Source organism: Danio rerio, chromosome 1, assembly GCF_052040795.2.
Source record: "Danio rerio strain M-AB ecotype USA chromosome 1, GRCz13ab, whole genome shotgun sequence".
In the NCBI taxonomy this organism is placed as follows: domain Eukaryota; kingdom Metazoa; phylum Chordata; class Actinopteri; order Cypriniformes; family Danionidae; genus Danio; species Danio rerio.
The window spans coordinates 7,395,634-7,423,598 of NC_141021.1; the positions used below are offsets into that span (position 1 = coordinate 7,395,634).

A 27,965-nucleotide genomic window follows, 5' to 3' on the forward strand; every position below is an offset into this window, starting at 1 on the left:
AAATGTAATTTAATTATACACACACACACACACATCATATTAATATTATACATATTAATATACAATATTAATATGTGTGAATATAATTAAATTACATTTCAATTATATATTAATAATATATATTTATATATTAAATTATATATTTATGCACAAGACAGAAGTTCATGTACAGTTGAAGTCAGAATTATTAAATTATTAAAATGGTTTTTAAAAAAATAAAAACTGCTTTTATTCTAGACGAAATAAAACAAATAAGACTTTCTCCAGAAGAACAAATATTATCAGACATACTGTGAAAATTTCCTTGCTCTGTTAAACATCATTTGAGAAATATTTTAAAAAGAAGGTTTTCTAATATACTTACATAAATACATTTTTTGTTGTAAACAAATGTATACCCATGGAACATACCTATATGTGTGTGTGTGTGTGTGTGTGTGTGTGTGTATATACACACACTCACACTTACCGGCCACTTTATTAGGTACCCCTGACCAACTGCGCATTAACACAAATTTTAATCAGCCAATCACGTGACAGCAACTCAGTGCATTTAGGCATGTAGACATGGTCAAGACGATCTGCTGCAGTTCAAACAGAGCATCAGAATTTGGAAGAAAGGTGATTTAAGTTACTTTGAATGTGGCATAGTTGTTGGTGCCAGACTGGCTGGTCTGAGTATTTTAAGAAACTGCTCATCTACTGGGATTTTACACACAGCCATCTCTAGGGTTTAGAGAGAACGGTCCTTCATATAAAAAATATCCAGTGAGTGACAGTTCTGTGGCTGCACATGCCTTGTTGATGCCAGAGGTCAGAGGAGAATGGCCAGACTGGTTTGAGCTGATAGAAAGGCAACAGTAACTCAAATAACCACTCGTTACAGCCGAGGTATGCAGAAGAGCATCTCTGAACACACAACACATCCAACCTTGAGACAGATGGGCTACAGCAGCAGAAGACCACACCGGGTGCCACTCCTGTCATCTAAGAACAGGAAACTGAGGCTACAATTCACACAGGCTCACCAAAACTGGACAATAGAAGATTAGAAAAACCTTGCCTGGTCTGAAGAGTCTCGATTTCTGCTGCGTCATTTGGATGGTCGGGTCAGAATTTGGTGTCAACATGAAAGCATTGATCCATCCTGCCTTGTATCAACAGTTCAGGTTGGTGGAGGTGGTGTAATGATGTGGCGGATATTTTCTTGGTACACTTTGTGCTCATTAGCACCAATTGAGCATTGTGTCAACCCTACAGCCTACCTGAGTATTTTTGCTGACCATGTCCATCCCTTTATGACCACAGTGTACCCATCTTCTGTAGGCAACTTCCAGCAGGATAACACGTTATGTCATAAAGCGAGAATCATCTCAGACTGGTATCTTGAACGTGTCAATGAGTTCACTGTACTCAAATGGCCTCCACAGTCACCAGATCTCAAGCTAATAGAGCACCTTTGGGATGTGGTGGAACGGGAGACTTGCATCATGGATGTGCAGCTGACAAATCTGCTGCAACTGCTAGATGCTATCATGTATGGACTAAAATCTCTTATGAGTATTTCCAGTACCTTGTTGAATCTTTGCCACAAAGGATAAGGCAGTTCTAAAGGCAAAAGGGGGTCCAACAGAGTTAATACTAGTAAGTTGTACCTAATAATGTGGCCAGAGAATGTATATGTATATAGTAGCCACATGTAGTTAAGCTAATAGCGTCACTGCTTCTAGCGACGCTACTGCCCAACACTGTAAACCGAAGGATGCTAATAGGACTTTTAATTTGCCAGTAATCTGGGTTAAGCGCTTCCGGTGAACTTTATGGCAAAGGAAAAATCTGCGCGTTTAAGGTATGTTTTCTTTAAAAATCAGCGATCTCCACTGGCTGAGTAATATCCGATATAAAGTGGGTCTCAGATTGTACAAGAAGCACTGCATTAAATTACATTTCCCCCGCCATGTATTTATAATATGAGCATTTATTTTACCCCAATATATTCAATGGAGCTGCGCTACCCTGCCGATTCTGACGGGCGAGTGCGAGTAAAAGGCCTTTTGTCTCGTTTTACGCTTGAACAACTAAATGAATGCCAAAGTTTATTTAACTGGATGTATTTTTATTAACATTACAACATCAATGCTTTAAAAGGAACCGTATAAAATGACAGAAAAACTCACAATAACAGGTCACCGGAAGATTATAAGTATGGGAACAACACTAGCTCGGCATATACCCTATTATATTAATCTGTCTCCATATTCTACTGCATCCCAGAATATTACACTGCACCAAAAATGTAAAAAATATATAGTGAATATATTTAATATGTTTTAATCCACAGCAGACCGCAACATGCCGTGACGCAGCTTCCCGACTCTGTGTGCTCCAATCAGGTGAGCCCTCTTCAGCGCTCACCATGACAACGAGACAGCAGTGACGTGTCTTGTAAAAATTTGCATCTGCATTCCTATAAAGCTCTTCGGTTCTCATTCGGTGTAGTCAGTTCGCTAGGTGTTGCTGTTTGAACTTGACCAAGGTGAGTTCAATACTGACGGTGGAGTGGAGCCATGCCAATCTCACAAAGTCCGCTTCGTGAAGCTTCACTCGGGCCCAACTGTGCTGTAGTTCCTTGCGGTTTGTGTACATAAACGCAATATCGCAAAGAATATTACGTGTTTGTTGCTCGAAATGTGCCGCCGAGCAACATCCAGTGAACACTGGCACGGCCTGGCGCCCGGTTTACTCGTGCACTCCCTGAAGCAAGCCGCCCTTTGAGCCCTAGGCAGGGAACAAACAAGCCCTGAGGACCCCCAGGGAAACACGGGAGGCCGGTAGTGGGACCTTGCTGCGAGGGTTATGGTGGGTGGGAGCAGCAGGGCCCACTCATCGTCTATTTTAAACTATAGTTTCAAACTTTAGTTTACTATAGTTTGAAATAGAAACCATGGTAACTGTTATGATTTAACTTTATGCAAAGAGCTTAGAATGACCCATGACCAAGAGGTGAGCGCCCAGCAACAGCCCCGTATTCCGCCATTTTGAAATGAAAGCGATCTCATTGCTGTCGCGATGGAAAGCAGCTGCTTTGTTTTTAATTAATTTATTCAAAAAGCGTGTTAAAGCTGTGATACAACCTGAGAGACGGCAATACAACACTTACTATCAAAAGTGTTGATAGTGTTGATAAAATGGTCGCCGCGCCATCTAGTTTCCCTTTCCCAAATTGCTCTAGAATGTTGCCTCTTGGTGATTCTATGCTCTTTGCTCTATGTCTGACTGTTGTAATATTTTGCCAATGACTGTAAAAAATAGTATTTTGCTTTGTTTTTCAGCTGAGTTGTTGAGCAAAGGACAACCGTTGAAGACAACAGTTGAAGACACCGTGGATAATATAAACAAGCGCGTGTATTATAATGTTTCCAGGCTGTTTTCTGAAAGTTTATCTTGTTTAGATAAGTTTGCAGGTCAAACAAAATAAACTATACTCTTTCTAAACACCTGCCTCGTGTTTTATTTGTCCTCTACAGCAATACACTGGCATATAAGTCTGTTGAATGCATTTGTATGCAACATGGTTTGACAATACAGTAGTCTAACAAAAAGTAGTTGTTATAAATGTCCCTTCGTTAGTCAACATTTGGTGTAACTTAAGTAATAAAAGTTAATCAAATATGTCCTAAGATATAACGGCAATGTTATAGTTGTTACATAACTGTATTTATTATTATTCTGTATGTATTAAACCAGCAGATTTACTATATATTTAACATGTCATGAACTTAATGTTATTCAAAAAATTGCTTAATAATGTTGTTTTGGTTTTATATCAACCTACTGTAGGTTTTAGGATGAATACAGCAGATATAGGCTACCTATATCATAATATTGGTAGTCAAAGTTTTTTAATGACCCAAATCAAGTAAAACGTCTCTTACTCAAGTACTTATAGCATGCAAAAGTCACATTTGAGTGTATAAAATACAGTTTCCAACAACAAAATTTTGTCTTGTGAAAATGACCAGTGTGGTGGTGAGGAAAAAGTCAGTGTCAAGTATATATATATAATCTGTTTAACCCAAATCAATGAATAATTTAATGTTTGTGAAACAAAATGTTAAGTTCATGCTGCGGCCAGCAGGGGTCACTGACGGGTGCGGTAAACAACAGTAAGCACGTGATACCAGGAGAGCCTGTTAGATCCTCCGTGTGTTTCTGTTTTTTCTAATAATCCATGACGAGCCTCTCCTGACCAAACCCCGTCATCATCAACACACACACAAACAACACTGGACGAGCTACAATGGCGAGCAGACGGGCCTCGGTGTCCTCCTGCTCGGCGGGTCTGGAGGCCTGGTTCCCGGCGCCCGGTGGCGCGGAGGAGGAACCGGAGCTGCGGCGGCTGCGGGAGCGTCTGCGCGGGTGTCTGTCGCAGTGCGAGCCCGCGGTGGTGCTCCTTCAGCGGCTGCTGGTCTGGGAGAGGCCGCTGCACAGCATCATCGCCGCGCTCGCCCTAAACACACTCTTCTGGTGAGAGAAAGAAAGCTGTTAGTTCGTTAGTGTTGAGTAGTTAGTAAACGGGTTAATCTGCTAGTTAGTCGATGCCTCTGGTCGAAGTTTACCGTGTTTGTGTTGTGGCAGCAGCTTATTAGCGCTACTCTTACCGTGGTATTACTGCTGTCGTTCTTTTGACATGTGCTGTGGTGTGGAGGGATAATAACATTAGAGGACTGCCATACTGTAGTTTACATAAATATACAGTAGATTATTTACATTTTATTACAAGCATTGTAAGTGATTATAGATGTCATTACGCATGTGCTAACATTAACGTTAGAAGAATACCATGGTAAAATTAGTTTACCGTAGTATACATAAATATACAGTAACGTTAGTACATTTTATCGTAAATATTGTATCGTGAATATAGATGTCATTCTGTATGTGCTATTGTTTAGTATAACGGTAAAAGAATACCATGTTTACCATAGTGTGCATAAGTAAACGGTACATTTTATGGTAAATATTGCTGTGGTTTAGAATAACATTAGAATTATACCATGTTTACCGTAGTATACATAAACATATACAGTAGATTATTTGCATTTTGTTATGAACATCTTATGTGAATATAGTTTATGAGAATAACATTAGAAGAATACTATGTTTACCATAGTGTGTGCTTTAGTGTACAGTAGATTTTACAGGGAGTGTTGCTGTGGTTTAGGATAATAACAAAAGAATACCATGTTTACCGTAGTATTCAAACATTTACAATAGATTATTAACATTTTGTTATGAACATTGTATGTGAATATAGTAGGCATTCTGTATAGGCTGGGGTTTAGGATAATAACATTAGAATTATACCATGTTTACCGTAGTATACATAAATATATACAGTAGATTATTTGAATTTTATTATGAACATCGTATGTGAATATAATTTATTACAACAACACTAGAAGAATACCATGTTTACCATAGTGTGCATAAGTATACAGTACATTTAATAGGGAGTATTGCTGTGGTTTAGTATAATAACATAAGCCACGAGTGATTGAGTGAGCAAACTTTCCCAATCCGAAGTGCACAACCGAACTATGCAAAACGCCCACAATAGAAAAAACAAACAAACAGGAAAGCACGGACAAGTGGGATGATGGCATCTGCCACTTCAGAAGCATTAATAGACTAATTAATATTAAAGAAAAACAGCCCGTTGGTAATACGGGCATATCTTGGTTTCAAAGTCACAGACCAGGTAATTTATTAGAGCTGTTGCAGAATTGTTGCTATAGCACCAAAGGCAGCTTACGAGGAGCATCTTGCTAAAAAGTCTAACAATAGTACTGCCAGTTGACACGTTGTTCTTCTTTTTCTTCATCTTTATTGTTTCCTCTTCCTCATCTTGGTTTTTGTTGTCATCTTTGTCTTGATTTTCATTGTCTCCTTGGTCTTCGTCATCATCTTCTTTGTTGTCTTGATTTTAATCGGTTTTCTTCATGGTCTTTGTCGTCTTAGGTTGTCATTTTCTTGGTCTTTATGGTTTTCTTCTTGGTCTTTATCATCATCGTTGCTCTGGTTTCCATCTTCATTTTCTTGGTTGTTATCTTCTTTGTCTTGATCTTCTTTATCATCTGCTTGGTCTTCATACTCTGTCCTCTTAGTTGTCATTTTCTTGGTCTTTGTCTTCATCTGGAACTTTGACGTTTCCTTGGTTTTGGTCTTCATCGTCAGCTTGGTCTTTATCTTCTGGGTCTGCTAACTGTTCCTCTTGGTTGTCATCTTCTTGGTCTTTGTTCTCATCTTGGTCTTCTTACTGTTCCTCCTCATGGTCACCGTTGTCTTGGTCTTTTTACACTTTATCTTGGTTTAACTTATGGTTTTCCCTCTGTTGTTTTCTTGGTTTTGGACTTCATCTTCTTCGTCTGCTAACTCTTCCTCTTGGTTGTCATCTTCTTGGACTTTATGGTCTGCATCTTCATTTTGGTCTTCTTGGTCTTCTTACTTTTCCTCTTGGTCTTTATGGTCCTCTTCTTCCTACTCTACCTCTTGGTCTTCTTCCTACTCTACCTCTTGCTCTTCTTCCTCTTGGTCTTTATGGTTTTCTTACTCTTCCTTGTCATCTTGGTCTTTATGGTCTTCTTAATCTTACGTTTGGTCTTTATGGTCTTCTTACTTTACCTCTTGGACTTTATGGTCCTCTTCTTCTTACTCTTCCTCTTGGTCTTCATGGTCCCCATCTTTTTACTCTTCCTCTTGGTCTTCTTACTCTTCCTCTTTGGCTTTATGATCTTCTTACTCTTCCTCTTGGTCTTCTTCCTCTTCCTCTTGGGCTTTATGAACTCCTTACTCTTCCTCTTGGTTTTCTTCCTCTTCCTCTTGGTCTTTATGGTCCTCGTCTGCTTCCTCTTGGTCTTTATGGTCTTGGTTGTCGTCTTTGTCTTGATCTTCATCTCCATCTGGGTCTTCATCTGTCGTTTTCTTGGTCTTTGTCTTCTTCGTTGTCTTCATCTTCTTCATCTGTCAGAGTCGGGGATAGAACCCGGGTCTCTGGCATGAAAGGTGAGCCAGTTACCACTGAGCTACTGGGAGTCATATCTGCCTGACATTTTGAGGAGTTACAAATGGTTACCTGTGTTTACTATGGTGAAAATGACACCACAGTTATTTTATTATTATCCAGAATTGAATGCGATGAATAAAGCTAATGTGTGAATAAATGCAGCATGTGATTGACATACATGTTGTGTTTTTGTGATTGGATTAGCCTGTAAAAAACATACGTGTGTGTCTTTGTGTTTGTTTTTCAGGCTGCTGTCCTCCACATCCCTGAGGCCTCTGTTTCTCCTGAGTGTTTTTCTCATTGGTTTGACTCTACTGGAGAGATGGAAAGACAAGCTGCCACAGATCACCGGTAATGCATTAATACAATAGATTAATAGCCACACATATTATGCATAAAGACACACACTGCATAGTCAATTAAGATGGCATGCTGTATTTAAAGGGATAATTCACCCTAAAATGAAAATTTCCGTCATTTCTCTCACTTGTTGCAAATCTGTTTCGTGTTTCTTTCTTCTGTTGAACACAAAAGAAGATGTTTTGAAGAAAACTGAAACCTGCACCCATTGACTTCCATAGCAGAGAAAACGGTTACTATGGAAGTCAATGCAGGGTTTAAAGTGTTTTAGGCTATTGGTGATTTAGTGTACAACCAACAAACTAACCTTTTTTTTATTTGGAAAAGTACAGTATTAATAGTTCTTATGTAATATCAGCTTTTAAAATAGCCTACATAATCTACGAATCAAACAAATCTGAAGATTTTCTTGATTTTTGTGTAATGATAACTCCCAACAAGCTGAGGCTTTCATTTTACAGCTTATAAAACATGTATGCAAATGTCAGCACCAATAGTCGAGTGGTACTGTGCGCTGTCATATAGCACCAATGTGTTCACAGAGACCCGAGTTCGATTCCCGCCTCGAGTTCTTCTGCAGATCCTTTCCCTCTCTTTGCTCCCAATGCTTTTCGGTCTGAAATCTCTACTGTCCTATCATAATAAATGTTAAAACCCCCTAAAAAAAAAATAAATAAATAATATATATATATATATAAAAATATGTATGTACACACATTAACTCGTGCAAACACACATAAACCAGCGCTGATGCTGATGTCCTCTGTGCTGCATGGAGCCGCGTTATAAACTTAACAAGCAGGTTATTGATGATTTAGTGTACAACCAACAAACCAACCTTTTTTTTCCATTTGGAAAATTACAGTTATTAATAGTTCTTATATAATATCAGCCTTTAAAATAGCCTACATAATCTATGAATCAAACAAACCCAAAGATTTTTGTATAATGATACCTCTGCACCAAGCTGAGGCTTTCATTTTACAGCTTATAAAACGTGTATGCACAGGTCAGCACCAGTAGTCTAGTGGTACTGTGCGCTGTCATATAGCACCACCAAGTTCATGGAGACCTGAGTTCGATTCCCACCTCGAGGTCTTTTGTAGGTCCTTTCCCTCTCTCTGCTCTCAATGCTTTTCGGTCTGAATTCTCTTCTGTCCTATCATAATAAAGGTGAAAACCCCCTAAAATATATATTTATATATAAAATAAAACGTGTATGTACACACAGTAACCCGTGCAAACACACGTGTCTACAGACATTTTTTGCCAAAGAAGCAAAATAAAAGAAGGATATTTCCGGTCACAGTTTGACACAGATGAGTTGACATAAACCAGCGCTGATGCTGATGTCCTCTGTGCTGCATGGAGCCGCGTTATAAACTTAACAAGCAGGCTATTGATGATTTAGTGTACAACCAACAAACCAACCTTTTTCCATTTGGAAAATTACAGTTATTAATGGTTCTTATAAAATATTAGTTTTTAAAATAGCCTACATAACCGATGAATCAAATAAATCCAAAGATTTAACTCCGCACCAAGCTGAGGCTTTCATTTTACAGCTTATAAAACATGTATGCAAATGTCTGCACCAGTAGTCGAGTGGTACTGTGCTCTGTCAAATACCACCAATGTGCTCACAGTGACCCGAGTTCAAATCCTGCCTCGAGGTCTTTTGCAAATCCTTTCCCTCTCTCTGCTCCCAATGCTTTTCGGTCTGAAATCACTTCTGTCCTATCATAATAAAGGTGAAAACCCCCTAAAACAGATGTATTTTGCCAAAGCAAAATGAAAGAAGGGTAATTCTGGTCACAGTTTGACACAGATGAGTTGACACAAACCAGGGCTGTTGCTGATGTCCTTTGTTAATGCAATATCATATGTAAACAACAAAGTTGTTATACAAAAGTCAACATAAGAGCCTCGAGGTTCATTGCTATTTTCTTTTATCACACTCAGGGTGCGCACACATGAACCGCGAGTAAGACAGATAAAATAAGTCATAATCATTAGACATAAACTTTAATCTAAATACTTTTATTAAAAATGTTGACAGAGGTTTTCGTGAAATAATAATAACAGCAAAGCATTAATTAAATGCATATTTTCTGTGGAGTGATCGATTTGAGGTAGCCTGATATTTTTATTTGAAGGAAGAAAAAACATGATTGGACAAACAGCAGACCCTCAGCCTCCTCCACTGAACCAGCTCCATCTTCTGGTCCAAATGTCTTAAAAAGAAAGAGTTTGCAATGAAATGACTCAGGAAAAAAGAATTGACACATGAAGAAAGGGAGGTGTAGAAAGGCAGTGAAAACCTCGATAGCAGCTGAAATCTCTCAGTAGTTCTTCAGCAACCCTCTGCCCTTCCTCATTGTAAATGAATATTCACTGCTTCAGTCCAACATCTACATAAGTAGGAGGATGAAGATGAAACCAGAGTGGACATTTCAGCAAGATAACGATACAAAACACAGCCAAGGAGACTCTCAAATGCTTTCAGAGAAAGAAAATCAAGCTGTGGAATGGCCCAGCCAATCACCTGACTTGAATCCAATAGAAAATACAAAATAAAGATCAGATTTGATAGACGAGACCCACAGAAGCATCAAGATTTTTACACTCTGTTCAAGTCTGTGAAAAACTCACACCTGAGCAATGCAAGTGACTTTATTCTCAATATGAGAGGAGTCTTTAAGCTGTGATTTTATATAAAGTATTAAATGCATTTCAGTTTTAATTCATTATTATTCCTAAGAAAAAACATGATTTGTTTAATACATATTTTCCCCGCTTTGTGTAAATACAGTGTATAAATATATATATATATATATATATATATATATATATATATATATATATATATATATATATGTATGTGTATATATATATATATATATATATATATATATATGTATATATATATATATATATGTATATATTAGGGATGTGCGGAGCAGCCGGTATTTGTATTTGTATTTGTATTTGTTGAGAGGGGAAAAGTATTTGTATTTGTATTTGTATTCGAGTAAAATTCAAAATGGCGCAAAAATATATATTTTTTCTATTACACTTCTAATTTACGTTATAGTGAAAGTATTGTTTAATTATACCCATTATATAAATTATAGATATACAATATTGGCTGTTGTTTTTGAACATGTGATAAGAAATGTCATTGAAAATAAAATAACATAGAAGCCATTATCTCATCCATGGTTAAACCAACAACTAATAAAATACCATTGTGAATATTATGAACCCCACCACCACCGTTCTTGTTGAAGGACACTGAATAGACAATAAAAACAAATAATACTTCAAAAAACTGTTCTTCTTCTGAAAGAACTTCTTTCCAATGGACAGAATTCCAAAAACTAAAATTAACTAAATAAATCTAAATAAAACCCTGCCCGGGAGATCTGGCAGAACAAAAGTATTCTATAATACTAAAAGATACAGCCCTGCTATTATCATCTGCCAGCCACAAAAAAAGACACAAAGTTTGTTTGTTTGTTTTTTTTATGTTTGAAACTGACTTGCTGGGGCAGAATGTGGCTGTGTTGATGCTTTTAGGATGCTTTTAGTGCATGTGATAATACATTACATAGAAGGTTGCGCGGTGCTCTGTTCAGTGAGAAGCGCTCTCTATGGCAAGCCTTTTTAGCATTTAAATCTTTGTTCTGACTCCATAAATATATTAGAGATATCTCTAATTATATTTTGACTAGTCATAATTATAATTCCACTACTCAGAATGACAATTAGAGATATCTGCAATTACAATTGTACTAGTACGAAATCAGATGAATTTTGACTAGTAACAATTGTAATTGATATCTCTGAGTTTTTACTAGTCATAATACATTTAGAGATATCTTTAATTCATCATATTTAGAGATATTTACAAATATATTTGAATATATCTCTAATTAATTTACTAAAAGTCTAATTACAGTTGTAGATATCTTGAATTGGAGTTTTGACTAGTCAAAATTCATTTGGAGATATATCTAATTACAATTGTGACTAGTCAACTTATTTAGAGATATCTGCAAATATTTTTCAATGGAAGTCAATGGAGGAATATGACTAGTCTATCATAATATATTTGCAGATATTTCCAATCTGACTAGTCGAATTATAATTATGACAAGTCAAAATATAATTAGAGATATCTCTAAATATATTTATGGATAGTCTGAACAAGGTTTAAATGCTAAAACGGCTTGCCATACGCTCTCATTCAGTAGCACAGTGGAGAGTTCTCTAGTTATATCCTTTCAGTCGTTTGTTATGCAGTGACATGCAGTCAAATATTTCGCCAAACAGTCCTTAGGGATGCGGGGACACGCAGTCAGATATTTTACCGGAAAGATCCGCCACTTTTGGCGCGCATAAACAATCATAAAGCCCTCTGCTGCAGGAATGAGGAGGTCTGCTGAAGGCGCGCAGCTGACGTGCAGTGAGGAGTTTGCGTCTTTAATAAACTACGGCAGTTTGCGATCACTGAACAATAAGAATGATTAATAAATCCATATGAAACAACCCCTTAAAAGTCACGTCTCGCTTTCAGCTTTGGCGCGTTTTGCCTCTCTCTCTCTCTCTCTCTCTCTCTCTCTCTCTCTCTCTCACTCACTCTCTCTCTCTCACGCGGGCATGCACTGTGGTCTCATGAGGAAACGCTGCTTTTTGATATAGTGTTTTTCTTGCTCCCGAATACAAATAATTTTTCAAGTATTTGTTCGAATCAAGTATTCGTAAAAACACGCTATTCGTGCCTTTCCGAATACCGTATTCGGGTTCGGCTCCACCCTTAGTATATATATATATATATATATATATATATATATATATATATATATATATATATATATATATATATTTTATATGTATGTATATATATATATATATATATATATATATATATATATATATATATATATATATATATATTTATATATATATATATATATATATATATATATATATATATATATATATATATATATATATATATATATATATATGTATGTATGATGTAAGAATAAAAAAATTAAATATTAAAATATAAAAGAAAGACAAACCGTTACACCGTTATTTAAATATAAATAATAATGAATAAATATAAAATATTTAATAGCTCAACATATTTCAACTTTGATAATAATAAATATGTCTCCATTAAAAATTCTATATTATGTCGGCACCAACAGCCTAGTGGTTAAGTGTGCTGACGTGTAGCCTGATGGTGCTCATGGCGACCCGAGTTCGATTCCCTGCTTGAGGTCCTTTGCTGACCCCTCCTTTTTCTCTCTCTCCTTTCGCTCCCAATACTTTCCTGTCTGTAACATCCATTGTCTTATCCAAAGTAAGGGTGAAAAAAACCTAAAAATAATCTTTAAAAATTATATATATATATATATATATATATATATATATATATATATATATATATATTTATTTTTTTTTATTAATTAAAAATCTATATTATAATAAGTTTTGAGAATACAGATTTGCATGACAGGGACATTTGCATATTCAAATGTATTTAAAAAAAAAAGAACTAATATTTGTTTGTATAATATTTCACAATTAATTTTTAGTATTTTAATTCAATTAAATAAACTTAAAAAAACACACAAAAATCCTCCCAGAAGCGCTTGAACTGAACAAAATGTGTTGTCAAAAATAATCCAGTGACACAATGTTTTTTCAGCCAATTAAAATGCACAAATTACAGTGCAGCGCACATGTATATACCCTGCAGAATCACCATGATGCAATTTCTTTTGAGAATTGCACAAACATGCTATCATTAGGAGCCTTGTGCATTCACAGTGTGTGGCTCTTGTATTTTATTCTCACTGATTGTTTGCTCTATTCTCTGCAGCGTGGCGTCCAGAAGCGTCTGTCATTGACCGGTATGTGTCTTCAGTCATCTCTGCATATCTCAGCAGCACCCTGTTCTCCTTTAAGTGTTTGGATCACTTACATTCATCATTTAGCCTTTGCTGTGGCCTCAGATTGTTTCCTTATCTAAGTTAAAACACAAGTTATTTTCATCACCCTTGCCATAGAAAATGCGTAGTTGTATATCAGTGCTGTTTTTAATGTTATAACCATGTTAGTAAAGGTTTTTAAAATGTTTTTCACTTATTTTTCAAGTGCCTTGGACTTAGTGTTTTGTTTTGTATACTTTAAAGCGGTAGCTCTCAACCACATTCCTGGAGGACCACCAGCACTGCATGTTTTGGATGCTTTCTATGTCTGTCAAACCCATTACAGGTCTTTCAGTCTCTGCTAATGAGCTGATGATCTGAATCGGGTGTGTTTGGTTTAGGAGACATGGAAAATGTGCAGAGGTGGTGGTCCTTCAGGAACGTGGTTGAGAAACACTGCTTTAAGGACTCCCTTATCCAAAGAGCACAGATACATATAATAAATACTGTAATTACCAATACATTAATTATGCAATTCTGAGTCTGCCTCATACAGATGAGTGGGCTTGACAAACCACTTGTAGAAAACACCCTACATCCCTTTGAGGTGTACACAAGTTTTGCACATTTGCACTAGACACTTTCTTATGGGATGTTCATACCAGATGCAGCTTGCGCAGATAGGACGTGCTGTTTATGTGACTAATCACACCCCTACTAGAGCAAGCTCCTGATTGGTTAACGCAGCACAAATGTCTGCCAAAGTTACAATTGATCAATTTGAGTTTACTCTACAAGTGGATTCGCATCATAGGAGGGGCATCCGTCTGCCCGGTGACTAATCACACCCCTACTAGAGCAAGCTCCTGATTGGTTAATGTGGCCCGAATGTCTGCCAAAGTTTATATTTTTCAACTCGGCTATTCACACGTAATTAGGCAATTGAACACTTGAGTTTACTCATGTGCACGTCAAATTCACTTGATTCGCTTGTGAAATTTACTTCACAATAGACGTGGATTTACACGTGGTTTACATTTTGCAACTTGGTTATTCACACGTAATGGGACGATTGAATATTTTGAGTTTACTCGTTGTTTGCGTGTCAAATTCGCACCATTTGCACATGAAATTTACTTCATTATAGACGTGGATTTACGTCATGGGTGGGGCATCTGTCTGCCTGGTGACTAATCACACCCCTACTAGAGCAGCTAGAGTAGTCTGTCGGCCAAAGTTAGAGCATTTCCCGCATATCGCGAACTAAGCGCGTCAAACACCCGAAGCGCTCAATTCACACAGTGTTATTTAAGCAAATAGCCTAATTGCGTCTTTGCATTGGTTTAAAAGGGAAATCACTCACGCTTGACACTTCATTTGCGTCTGGTGTGAACATATCATTACAATCACGCCGTATCTCAAAATCTAAGAATATTGTGCAATTATTTATTTATATTATAACAATGCAAGATCAAGTTGAGTGTGGTGTGGCTTTGCTCCACCTAATTATCCAAAGTGTCTATACAATATGTCTGAAATATCCTGAAGCAGCAATACTGTTTTGTACTGTCGTGTGAGATTTCCGCTTTTTTAAAGATATATATATATATATATATATATATATATATATATATATATATATATATATATATATATATATATATATATATATAACATTAATGCACATCAGTAACTCGCCAGTAACTTATTTGATGAATGTCCGAAATCCGGCGACCGCAATAATCAAACTCTTGGGAGCAACTGCGACCGGAACCAAAGATCGCAGGTCTGTGTTCTCTGAACTTCTCTCAAGCGGTGGACTTCTTCATTCTGATTGGTTGCCACCGAACCGCGTCATAGCTCATTGAACTTGACTTGATTTCTGCTCTCCTCGACGCCCACAGCGATGAAGACATACCGCCCTGCTCCTCGCCGCTTATCGCCGCCAGCTCTTATTGAAAAATGAGACGCTCTTGCAACTTTCGGTGTGAACGTACGGTAACAGACAAGCTTTTAGTCTTAAAGACTTTAAATAAATAAATAATCCTAGGTCAGATAATGAAGGAAAGGTTTGTTCTTCAAAGCTGTGAACACTTATAAAGTGTACCTCACACAGGTGAGTGGGCTTGACAAACCACCTGTAGAAACACTCTTCTCTCTCTAAAATACATCTCTCTCCTTACTCTAGCTCTTAATTCTTTGAGCACTAACAGTTCCTTTGTATAATTAGCTCTTCTTGTGTGTATTGCCTATTCTTGTTGAATCGCTGAATGCCTCCTCAATTGTCATTTGTTTTGGTCAAAAACGTCTGATTTAAATGTAAATGTCCAAATGTACTCCTGAAATACCTGAAGTTGATTTGCAAGTTAATTTGTGTGTGCTTTTACAGAGAAGCGCTGAGCGATCAGCCTCGTCTGCTGAGTGTGGAGGAGCTCAGCCATCATCTTGCAGAGAGTTACCTCACCTTCAGCCTTTACATCCAGGAGATGCTGCAGTACAAGCGGCAAAACCACGGCAAGGTGGGCGAGATTTTAGACTTTATAACCATAGCGAGGGCTCTGCAATATGACAGCAACACTCTTTTTCCATTCAACGGGTCTCCTGGTCTGATGGTAGCATTTTTAGCTTAGCTTAGTCCAGTATCAGAATTCTGCAGATTTTTAGCCCATCATTGCTTCTGTTTATTTACTTGTGTAAATGTGTGTATGTTTAAATTTTATTCAGTTTTTAAATAAATTTCAGTATAATTATTGACTAATATGAAAATGTTCATATAATTTATGCACAAATAGATCGTGCTATTCATGTGACTAATCACACCCCTACTAGAGCAGGCTCCTGATTGGTTAACGCAGAACGAGGAATGTCTGCCAAAGTTACAATTACAACTCGGCTATTCACACATGATTACAATTTGGCGATTAAACATTTTGAGTTTACTTCACAATAGACGTGGATTCACATCATAGGAGGGGCATCCGTCTGCCCGGTGACTAATCACACCCCTACTAGAGCAAGCTCCTGATTGGTTAATGTAGCCCGAATGGTCACATTATAATGGTCAAAGGTAGGTTTTTAAATAAATTAAAAATCTATATTATAATGAGTTTTAAGAATACAGATTTGCATGACAGGGAAATTTGCATATTCAAATGTATTTCAATAAAAAATGAAGCTAATATTTGTTTGTTTAATATTTCACAATTTATTTTTAGTATTTTAATTCAATTAAATTAATTAAAAAAACACACAAAAATCCTCCCAGAAGCGCTTGAACTGAACAAAATGTGTTTTAAAACTAATCCAGTGTCACAATGTTTTTTCAGCCAATTAAAATGCACAAATTACAGTGCAGCGTACATGTAAGCTCCTGATTGGTTAGTGTGGCCCGAATGGTCACATTATAATGGTCAAAGGGAGGCCCACACGAAATCTAGATTTTTAGCCCATCATTGTTTCTGTTTATTTACTTGTTTAAATGTGTGTATATTTAAATTGCAATACAATACAGTTTGCAAAGTAATATTTTTTTTTCTTTTAGTAGATATCTTGGTCCCACTTTGTGTTAAATGTCCTTAACTACTACGTACTTGCATCAAAAAATAAATACAATGTACTTACTGTGTTCATAATGTATTTGAGAACACCTGTGGTGCTCTTGAGATGGGATAGGGGTTGGGTTATGGACAGATTTGGTGGTGTGGGTAGGTTTAAGGGTGGGTTAAGGTGTAAGGGATGGCCAACAGTGTATTTACAAATGTAATTACAGAAGATAATAACATGTAATTACATACATGTATTTAATCAAGCATAAGTACACAGTAAATACATGTATTTACACAATAGGTACATTGTAACAAACTATTAATTCCTGTGTAAGTACATATTAGTTAAGGCCACTTAATATAAAGTGGGACCAATATCTTATATAGAGGACTTTGTTTACCAAGTAATGTGGATCTAATTGGCTTTGCATTGTAAACATTAAGTTAAAAAGATATTACTTTTTAGTTCTTATATTAAGGTTTTAGTTATGATAATCACAAAATCATTTCGCACGAATCTACAGATTTTTAACAAAATTCTCCGCATAAATAGCAAAAAATATCCGCAGATTGTGTCTGGTCCTAGTCATAGGTTTGTGTTCAACTGTGTATCACTCAGGTTGTCCGCATGCTTTTAAAAAGTATTAAAAGTTAATAAATGAATTTAGAGAAATTTAAGACCTTTAAAGTGTTAAAGTCTGGTATAATTTTTGATTATACAATTTATAGTTGCTAAAGTTTGCCTGAATTTATCTTCTTCGAATTTTGAGAAGCTGTGTAGTCTGCGAAATCGCTGAAATCCTGTTAGATTTGATATCATCAGAAGGGGCTGTTTACACAGAATGCGTGTTTTTGTCTACAATGCACTACTTTTCTATTGTTTTTCAATGTGAACATGCGCTGGACAGACATGTGTGACTGTTAAGCTCGCTGTGTTTTTTTAGACGGCTGGAATGATTTGTTCTTTCCGCTGTTTAGACTCCTGATGAATAAGGGACTAAAGGAAAATGGATGAATAAATGAATTCACTCATTAGTGATTGTTGTATTTACCCTGTCACTGGTTATTTGTTGCCTATGTTATGATTGGCATTGATTTAGTATCAACACTAAGGTGTTACATTCTGATATCTTACTGAATTCAAAATGATGGAATCTAGACGTCCTCATATTGTCAACCCAAGCTCATTCTGGAAACGTAGCCCCGCAGACGTTTCTGGAGACCGCGATTTACGTGGCCGGAGGTACGTAAAGGCCGCGTTTGTTTTTTTTTCGAGCGAACGCTGCGGGGCGGTGTGGCGCCGCTCCGCCCCTCCTCTTCGCGCTCGCCTCCGAGTGGAGGGCTTTCCCGACGCAATCAGTTTGTCCGCCTAGCTCACAGCGTTGCGTCGGCGGGGCGGAGCGGAGGCCCCGGACGAGGAGGAGGAGGAGCCGACCGCGGTGGACGACGACCGGGATCAAGTCCGGGTAACAGCAGGTTCCGGAAATCAGGTGAGACGAAAAACGGAATCCGAAAAATGAGGGCTAGAACGCGGCAGGATCCGAAAACGCGGTTGAAATCGAAGACGGGGGCTTTTGCTTTTTTTTCTTTTTTTTTTTTTTTTTTCCGATCCGGCGGCTTTTCGCGCGAGAACGGCTTGGGCGCGAACATATTGTATGTTCGCAATATGTTTGGCGGGGTTGCATATTGTAATCATATTTTATATCCATAAATTGTTTACTGATCAATCGTTTTGTTTCTCCTCACCAGTTCTGCATCATGATGTGTTCAGGATGTTTCACGATGGCTGTAGTTGGACATTACATTCCCGGGGTTATGATCACCTACATCATATGTGAGCAGACGTCCTTCGGTTGCATTTGTTTCTTTATTTCTATATGTTACTTTTACACAATGCACTGCTGCCTTCTTGCACTAGCAACTCAAATTACACAGCGCTTAGCTGTTCAAGTCCACCACTGCACTTCCATACTATATAACATGTTGCATTGCTATATATTAAAGGGGTGGTCCACTACGCTATCATATTTTAAACTTTAGTTGATGTGTATTGTTGCTGTGTGAACATAAACAACATCTCTGAATGTAATACACTCAAAGTTTAATGCTAAGGAAGACATTGGCCTACAGCAAATGATGTTTTGGGACAACATCTGGGTTAATGATGTCATAAACCCTTCAGGTTACGCACATACACCTCGCGCACCCAAGGGGCATGGTCAGAGGTGGTGTAATATTTTAAAAGAGACGCTTCCTAGTGATATGGAGCTGATCTGCGATTCACAGCACACTATGTTAGCTGACCAATCAGAGCCTCTTGAGGGTGGGTCTTTAGAGGAACTAGGAAATATTACAGTCGTTTTCATGTTAGCCAAGTAGCTGTATGTAAACAAAGTAGGATATGTGAAAAGATAACATGAATTTCTACAAATAAAACATAAGCACACATTGCTTTGCACCCCATAAACACAACCAAGCCTTAAAATACACTCTGGATCACCCCTTTAAAGACTCAAAATAAAAATACTACTTAAGGAAAATACATTAGCAGCATTTCTATTCTAAAAAAATAGTCAAATTATACTACAGTGGCTTAAACGATATTTTTCATGAAGCTAAAAAGTGTATTTTAGGATTATAAAAATGTTTTTTTTTTATTAATTATTATTTTATTGGATTTTATGGTCAGCAATGCTGAATTTATATTCTCAAAAAGACATTTACAACAAATTAAATTGTTTCTGTTTGAAATTAAATGTATTCCTGTGATATAAAACTGAATTTTCTGCATCATTAATCCTCAGTGTCACTTTTCTTCAACAGTCATTCAATTTTTGCTCATTTGCTTTTTGAAGAGACAATCATTTATCAGTAAAACTATTATTTTTTTCAATGATTCATTGATCGGAATTTTTATGTAAAGTATTTAATTGAAATAGAAATCTGCTCACAAGTCTTTTACTGTCACTTTGGCTCAATTGAACATATTCTTGCCTAATAAAAGTATAAATGTTTTCTGAGCGGTATTGCACATCGAGGTTACCTCTGTGTTTTCTGTGTCCTGCATTAGTGCTGAGTGTGCTGCTGTGGCCGCTGGTGGTTTACCATGAGCTGATCCAGAAAATGTACACCAGACTGGAGCCCATACTGATGAAACTCGACTACAGCATGAAAGGAGACACACAGCGCCGCAAATATGACAAGAGAAGTGAGAGTGCTGCCTTTATTTTGTGTCCTAGGTTGCTGACCAATTTTGTTTGAATCCTTAAATACACATACTTCAACAAAATATTAAGTACTTAATTGTTTTATTTGATTAAATAAAATTATTTAATAAAACACAGCTAAGTGTTTTTGTGCTTGTACTTTGGCTAGTTTTGACCATAAGACTAAAAGCACAAAGAGTGCTGTAGGATTATTCAGTGATTGACTCTTTCATTCAAATGATTCATTCAAGACAACTGATTCATTTATAAATGAAGAAAGTGACTTTCTATATGAAAGCGACTCACTTGATTCGTTCAAAAACAGATTCATTCAGGAATGAAAACCTGCGGTGCAGCTCTGAGATGCTCAGATGTCCTGCAGATTATTCTGACCATAAATAATATGTCTAAAGTTTAACTCTATATTCATTTCATTCATTTTCCTTCAGCTTCGTCTTTATTTCAGAGGTTGCCACAGCGGAATCAACCGTCAACTATTCCAGCATGTTTTACGCAGCCAATGTCCTTACAGCAACCCAGTACTGGGAACACCCATACACTTATCGGGTTCTTCTACCGCTGAGATCATAGTTACAGGCTCTTTGTACAAAAGCGTGTTGCTGTTGTTAGCATGTCACTTCTTGCTAGACTTTGCTTAGAAAAGTTGTGTGTGTGTGTGCAGAGATGAAGAAGGAGCAGGAAGATGGTGATGAACCGAGGGCAGAGACGGAGAGCGAGAGCGAGGAGGAGTTGTCCTGCTTCGCCCCTACTGTGAGTATCCTCTGATACAGGCTATGTTTCAGGGCTGGAACAGACCAAGCTGATGCCAAACAACTAGCTTTGATGAAACAAACCTTGTTGCCGTCTTGTGTCGGCCATGTCTGGTCCTTTCTGGTCCAAAAAGCTGCATGTGAACACAATAAACAGATGGGGGCCGACTGAAACAAAAGCTTGTTCTGCGCAGGGATGAGAGTTTGTGTCTTTCTGCGTCTGTTAGGAACAGTAGTTTTCTCATTGCACAAAGGGAAAACAGAAGATTAAGGGCTCTATTTTAACAATCTAGGTGCAAAGTCTAAAGCACAGGGCGCAAAGGCATTAAAGGTGTGTCTGAATCCACTTTTGCTTTTTTAAGGACGTAAAAATATGCCCTGCGGCGCGGAACATGGTCTAACATGGTTGTGCTTATTCTCTTAATGAGTTATAGGTGTGTTTTGACAATAAACCAATCAGAGTCTCATCTCCCATTCCTTTTAAGAGTCAGCTGCGTCGCGCCACAGTGCATTGGCTATTTACATGGCGGACTTTGTAAGTGGAAAAACTGAACACTTCACTACCGAGAAAACAGTTAAACAGACTATCTGCAGCACAAGGATAAAGAACGAGCCTCCTCCATTCGGCCTTTACTTTCACTTTCTCTTTTTCTCTGTCATGGATAAGGAAACGGTACACACTCCACTGAAGACTTCCATTACTTACATATTTAATTTAGTTTATTAAGCTCAAAGATTTGTTTCAAAACTATTTCTAAATTCAGTTCTAATTTCCAGCAAAGAAATAAATGAACAATAATAACAAAGTTTGTTAAAAAAACTGAGTTATATCCAAACAAACGTGTTATTCTTATGCCCCATATGATCGAAAACCATAGGTGGACAAATCTAAGCTTGTTTTTAATAAAACTAATAATAAATATGCATATAAATAATAACAATAACTTTATATAAAAGCAAATTGTCATGAATAAACTGAAAAAGGCCCTCGAGATGAGGCATGGAGGCAGTGGTTTTTATTTTTACGTAGAAAATAATATTTTTTGTAACATTTTATTCCTTTAATTTTTTTTCCTATGTAAAGATATTTGTGTTTTGCTGTAATCCTGTGTGTATTAAGCAATGTGTTAGTGTTTAAAGCACATAACTAATGTGCTCTGGGCTAGACTTTAGACCACTTTCAGCTGTTCTATTGCACAGTCTACAATGCGCTTTAACCAGGGCTTAATTTGTGCCGGAACACGCCTGATCCGGATCCGGCACCTCTAAAATCTGATCCGGCACCTTATTTTATCCATCCCCCTCCTCAACTGTCCTTCTGCCCTGTCCGCTGTTCACTTTCACTTTCTTCCGCGACTCCTCATCCCTCTTTACTTTCGTCTGCAACAACCCCCCGCTCTTCACTTTCATCCACGACCCCCCTCTCCACCATCCAACGCCCCACCATTCCACCCCTAACCTATCCTCAGTTACATTGCCAGATCTGTTACCCCGATCTGTTTCGGGACTTCGCAATTCACAAATTAAGCACTGGCCTTAACACACCTCTTTTCTAGACCGGATCACTCATGAGTCCACAAAATGTTGCAAATGGATTTACTATTTTAACAACCAGGCGCAAAGCAGGAAAATTAGGGTTCTGTTGGTCTTAAAATAGCAACACGTTGCGGAAAACACATCTTGTGCCTTATTGCGCCGGGTGTACGATAGGGTCCTAAATGTGCAAAGTGTAAACAAAGCAGAATTCAGTACCATTATCACAGCAATTGTCACTCCCCATTGAGGAATTTGCTCGTACAAAAATGTCTGATAATCTAATGGTGGATTCCCGCCAGACGTGGATGAAATGTTAATCGCGAGTGATTTACATGTTAAGTCAAAGCAAAGATGTGATAGACATCCTGCTGTGCAGTTGGAGCAATTGAGATGCTGTGAGTGATGCGATTTTATTTATTTTATTGTGATTAGTATTATTATTATTTTTTCAAAATGTTAGCATAAAACAGCAAGAATAGCATTACAGGTATTTAAAGGAAAAATAAATAAATCAAATTTAATGACGCAATTTAAACAAATGACGCGGTGCGAATTAAGTGTTTTGGGCACATTGGATGTGAACGCCCCATCATAAGTTATAATGTTTGCAAATTTTTGGGAAACGTAGCAAAATTACAGCTACTTTGTGTTTTTTTTTTTATTTGAATTGTTTACTTGGTTACATCACTGCAGTGTTTGTTGCTGAGTAACCAATCAGAGCGCTCTCTTTAGCTGGCAAATGACTTGTTAAACACGGCAAAATAACAATAACCAGTGGCCTGAAATAGCCCAACGGCCAACTGTCAGCTTGATGCGTCCCCGCCCTTATGACCACAAGTCAAACCTGTAGCCCTATAAAGTCCTAGGAGTCTGTTTTTTTGTCTTTCTACTATGGAAGCAACACAGCTTCAGTCAGGTGAAAATGAACGTGTGATTTTGTTAGGTAAATAAACGATATCTACATAGGTACACTATACAGCCACATTTGTTTATTATACAGTATATTATAGGTACCCTCATTTGCGTTGAGTTGTAAATGTCCACACCGCACATACGGTAGAACAAAGCATCTGTGAATGTTATTCATGCAACTCATTGAGCCATCAAATCACTTGTGGATTTTTACAGATTTTTTTCAGAACTTTAAAAAAATTTTTTTTAAGCATGTAAATGTGTCCTTACTGAGTAAATGTATTAATTTATTGATTTGGACTGTGGTGTAACTGATAGTTGTGTGTTGGCACAGGTGGATGTGAAGACCACGGCTCTGGCGATGGCCATCACTGACTCGGAGCTGTCTGATGAGGAGGCGTCCATACTGGAAAGTGGAGGATTCTCAGTGTCCAGAGCCACCACACCACAGCTCACAGACCTCTCTGAAGGTACTCTTACAACTAGACATCTTTATTGCCTGTAAAATAGATTGTGCTGATACATTTAGTAGCGTTAATGGAATGTTTTGCGGAGTCAGGCTGATTCAAATAAGTGGCTCTAGAGTCAAGAGCTGCATTTATTTTCATTGATTGTACTTTTTTTTTGTAATGCACTTTTTTATTTCATTATGTAGCTTTAGAAGAATATTAAGTTATTAAATAATAGAATTACATTTAATAAATTGGAAACCTTTTGTAGCATTATTTTATTCTGAATTATTTCCTGAGAATTGTGAATTGTGTGTGTGTGTGTGTGTGTGTGTGTGTGTGTGTGTGTGTGTGTGTGTGTGTGTGTGTGTGTGTGTGTGTGTGTGTGTGTGTGTCTGTGTGTGTGTCTGTGTGTGTGTCTGTGTGTCTATGTGTCTGTGTGTATAAATATATAATCTTTTGCTTTGTTTTTACGTAAAATGAAAACTGGAGCGTGCTCATGGCATGATCTGCCTCTCTTTTTTATGTTTGCCCTTTGATTAAGCAGTGAGAGAAGAAAAAATGCACTGAGATAACTGCCTTATGACTCATAATGATGATGCATAAAATTAAAATGAATATAAATTTAAGATGAAAGATGATGTAAGAAAATGACATTTAAGAGAGTAAATGACAGTAAATTGAAGTTTGACTTGGGCCAAACATCCAATATTTTTCTTGGATAAAGTGATGAAGTATTTATGTACGTATATATACATGTATGTAGATATGTATGTAGATATGTAATTTGTCACTTAAGAAATTCTTTTAGCAATTAAATTATGTTCACTTTGTTTTGAAATCTCCCCTCTCCATCTCAGTCAACCTAATGCTGTGTTCACACCAGACGCGGAACGCATGGATAAATCCTACTAATTGCACGTAAATAGACGAGTGAACATTTTGAGTTTACTCGCTTTATTTGCACATTAAATTCGCTTTATTTGTGCGTTAAAATTAACTTCTAAATAAACGGGGATTTGCGTCATGGAAAGGGCTTCTGTCTGCCTGCTGACTCTAGCTTTGTTGCTAAATGGCCAACATGGGTTTTATTGAGACAGTAGCTGTGCTTTATGTGCTTTAGGAAGACTGAAAAACAGTGTAGATTTGTTTGGGATCCTGATTTCAGAGGTGCACCCAGCTCTGTGAGTCAGAGTACCCGTGGGGTCTTAAAAGCATTGAAAAGTCTTAAATTTGATAATCTCAAATTAAGGCCTTAATAGCCTTGAATTTGGTATACAAATTCTTGAATTTCTTAACAAAGGTCTTATTTTATTTATTTATTTTTGCCTTTCCGAGAAATAAAGTTCATACAATAACAAAATTAACTGTTATTAATGTAGGCTAATTAAAAAAATTCATGCAGCGTAACGTTGAGTGCATCTCGGGCTCCACGTCATAGTAGAAAATGCGTCGCCATAGCTTACTACGGTGAGGGAGGCGTGCGCGAGTATTTACAGCGCTCCAACTACTTAAAAACGCAGAAACTGATCAATTTCTCTCTCTCTCTCTCTCTCTCTCTCTCTCTCTGTGGCCCATTTGACTTGATGGCGTGACTTTTCCTTTCCTCTCGGCTGTTACAGCGATACTTCTGGTGTAGAGGTCGGTAAATCGCTCCCGAGCGAGCAAGCGCACACGCGTGTATGTGTGCGTTCGGTAAATCGCTCCTGAGCGAGCAAGTCCGTGTGTGTGTGAATGAGAGAGAGCGTAATGCTGTGTGTCGCTTGCTTGGTGCTTTGTGTCTATGTGTGTGTATGTTTATACAGACAGCTTGTTACAGGTGTGTGTTTATACATCTGTCGGAATGGGTACGAATTTGGCATTGAATTTCATTTGAAATGGTACAAAGGTCTTTAAAAGCCCTGAATTTCATTTAGAGGATCCGGAGGGATACCCTGGTGAGTTCATCAACATCTCCAGAAACTATAACTGGATGATGGAGGCTTTCGGTGGGGATTCTGACTGAGCCGAGCCCAGTTTGATAAACTGTTGTCTGGTGTCGGCAGGAGGATTTCCCCTCGGCACACCAACAACAGGCGCTACGTCATAATTAGGCCCACACGGAATCTGCGCGCGCAGAATTCCGCAGAATTTTCGCAGATTTTCCGCAGATTTCTGCAGATTTTTAGCCCATTATTAATTCTGTTTTTTAACTTGAGTTAATGTGTAAATCTGAATTTTTTTAGTTTTTATTCAGTAATTTATTACTTTTTATTTAATATATTGAGGGTTTAGTCATAATACTCTTCTGGATACTCCCAAAATAATTCCGCAGAAATCCGCAGATTTTTGCCAAAATTCTCCGCAGAAATAGCCAAAAACGTCCGCAGATTCCGTCTGGCCCTGGTCATAATCACGCCCCTACAAGAGCAAGCTCCTAATTGGTTAACGCTGCGCGAATGTCTGCTGAAGTTCAGATTTTCCAACTCAAGCGTCAAACGTGCAAAACGCTCAACTTGCACTGCCTTATTCGCACGGATAATACCACAACATATCTATTCGCGTCTTTGAATCAGCTTAACATGTAAATTACTTGTGTTTGATGCTCATCCGCGTCTGGTGTGAACGCAGCATAAGAATGCCTCTGTAATCATTACCTTACGTTTCCTCAGCAGATCTTGACCAACAGAGTGTGCACAGTGAACCAGAAGAGGCCTTCACTAGAGACCTAGCAGAGTTTCCATCAGTAGATGAACTTCCCTCCATTGAACCGGGCCTGTTTCACTTCCCACTGGGCGTTCTTGGGTCTGATCCGACAGGAGCATCCGGCTCCGGGGAGGAAGCACTATCCCCTGCTAGCCTCCTTATTCAACACTTAGCATCTCCGCTACACTTCGTCAACACGCACTTCAATGGACACGGACAAGCAGCGGCGGGGACGGTGCCACACCAAAGCATTGTGGGTACTCAGCGAGAGAGTGTTTCCAGACCCGCTCGCTCACTGGAAGCCCTCAGCGAGGAAATCGTAAGCACGGCTATATCCACCGTAGTACAAAACACTCTTTCTGCCCTCCTTCGGTCAACGGAGGCAAGCGAAGGTTCGTCGATGGATTCGTTTCTTCCGTCTGAAACGCCTCCGTGTCCAATGGAATCACCGATTGAGTCACCGTCCCAAGAAAACGAGGAAGAAGCAAGCACCGAGGAGCAGCCGGACGTTACGCTTGTACCCCAGGAAGAAGAGGACTTTGAGCTTCTGGACCAAAGCGAACTGGAACAGATGGATGAGGGGGAGGGGCTCGGATTGGACGTGGGTGGGGCTTCCACGGACACGCCCCCAAGCAGTCAGCAGCATGCAGAGCGGCAGGATTCCTAGCTTCCCGTATTGGAAACTGTTTCTTTTATTTATAGTCCCTTGTAGATAGCATATACTGACACACATGATTCGTGGAAGGGAATGTTGCCTTTTTTCGTTGTCATTTTGTTTTTCGGGAGTGAGATCACTGTGATTGTTTTGGTGAATGTCGCGTTTCGTTAAATCAAACCAAAACCGCCTTCAGCCTCAAATCAGGCCAGTCAGATTTCAAAAGCGACCTAAAAGGTGTTTATTTTGACGAGGAATATATAAAAAGAGCCCTCTGGTTTATCAATCCCACACTGACTGAAGTCATTGGGTTTAATGGGAACACCATGGGAACAAACCATATGGGCCGAGTTTTATTTGCTTGCCAGTGCTGTTTTTTATGTGGAAGAAGAGAACGAGCAGGATATGATTGCAAATTCTCAATGAAAATTCGGTTATGTTATAGATTTTTTTTATATATATATATAATCATAGCTGAACTAATATATTCTATAATATATATCTATGAAGTGGATGGTCTAATTTATTCAGATTGGTTAGAGTGAAGAATAGTTTGCTATTAAATAGGTTTCAAATAAATAATAAAGTTGCAAGGCTTAAATTTTGGAAGATATATTTTTTAAAATGTGGCTGCGTTCAAATTAGGTTTTGAAAATTGTTAATAAAATTAATATTGCATTGTGCCATTTTTATTTACAGTGCATCCGGCAAGTACTCATAGCGCTTCACTTTTTCCACATTTTTATTCCTATTCTAAAATGGATTAAATTCATTTATTTCCTCAAAATTCTACACGCAATACCCCATAATGACACTGTGAAAGAAGACTTTTTGAA

The 27,965-nt window shown here is 37.9% G+C and overlaps 1 protein-coding gene and 1 long non-coding RNA gene across 3 annotated transcripts; both read left to right on the forward strand.

The window, feature by feature from the left end:
• The first annotated feature begins 194 nt into the window (after positions 1–194).
• Positions 195–3,495, forward strand: LOC147846661 (uncharacterized). Its single transcript, XR_015476159.1, has 2 exons — positions 195–2,393; positions 3,333–3,495. It is a non-coding gene; the product is annotated as an uncharacterized LOC147846661 (long non-coding RNA).
• Positions 3,496–4,195: 700 nt separating this feature from the next.
• retreg2 (reticulophagy regulator family member 2) lies at positions 4,196–27,906 on the forward strand. Of its 2 annotated transcripts, none has more exons than XM_087236106.1 (9): positions 4,196–4,527; positions 7,314–7,417; positions 13,323–13,353; positions 15,761–15,890; positions 18,666–18,750; positions 19,987–20,124; positions 20,805–20,893; positions 23,675–23,810; positions 26,441–27,906. In XM_087236106.1, the coding sequence occupies exons 1-9, from the start codon at positions 4,301–4,303 to the stop codon at positions 27,139–27,141; spliced, it is 1,641 nt and encodes a 546-aa protein (XP_087092232.1). In that variant the 5' UTR covers positions 4,196–4,300; the 3' UTR covers positions 27,142–27,906.
• The last annotated feature ends 59 nt before the right edge of the window (positions 27,907–27,965 follow it).

Coding starts and splice junctions, on each gene's coding strand:
- retreg2 (XM_087236106.1), top strand. CDS start 4,301: ATGGCGAGCAGACGGGCCTCGGTGTCCTCCTGCTCGGCGGGTCTGGAG. Junction 18,751..19,986: donor TATGATCACCTACATCATAT/GTGAGCAGACGT, acceptor GTCCTGCATTAG/TGCTGAGTGTGCTGCTGTGG. Junction 20,894..23,674: donor TGTCCTGCTTCGCCCCTACT/GTGAGTATCCTC, acceptor GTGTTGGCACAG/GTGGATGTGAAGACCACGGC.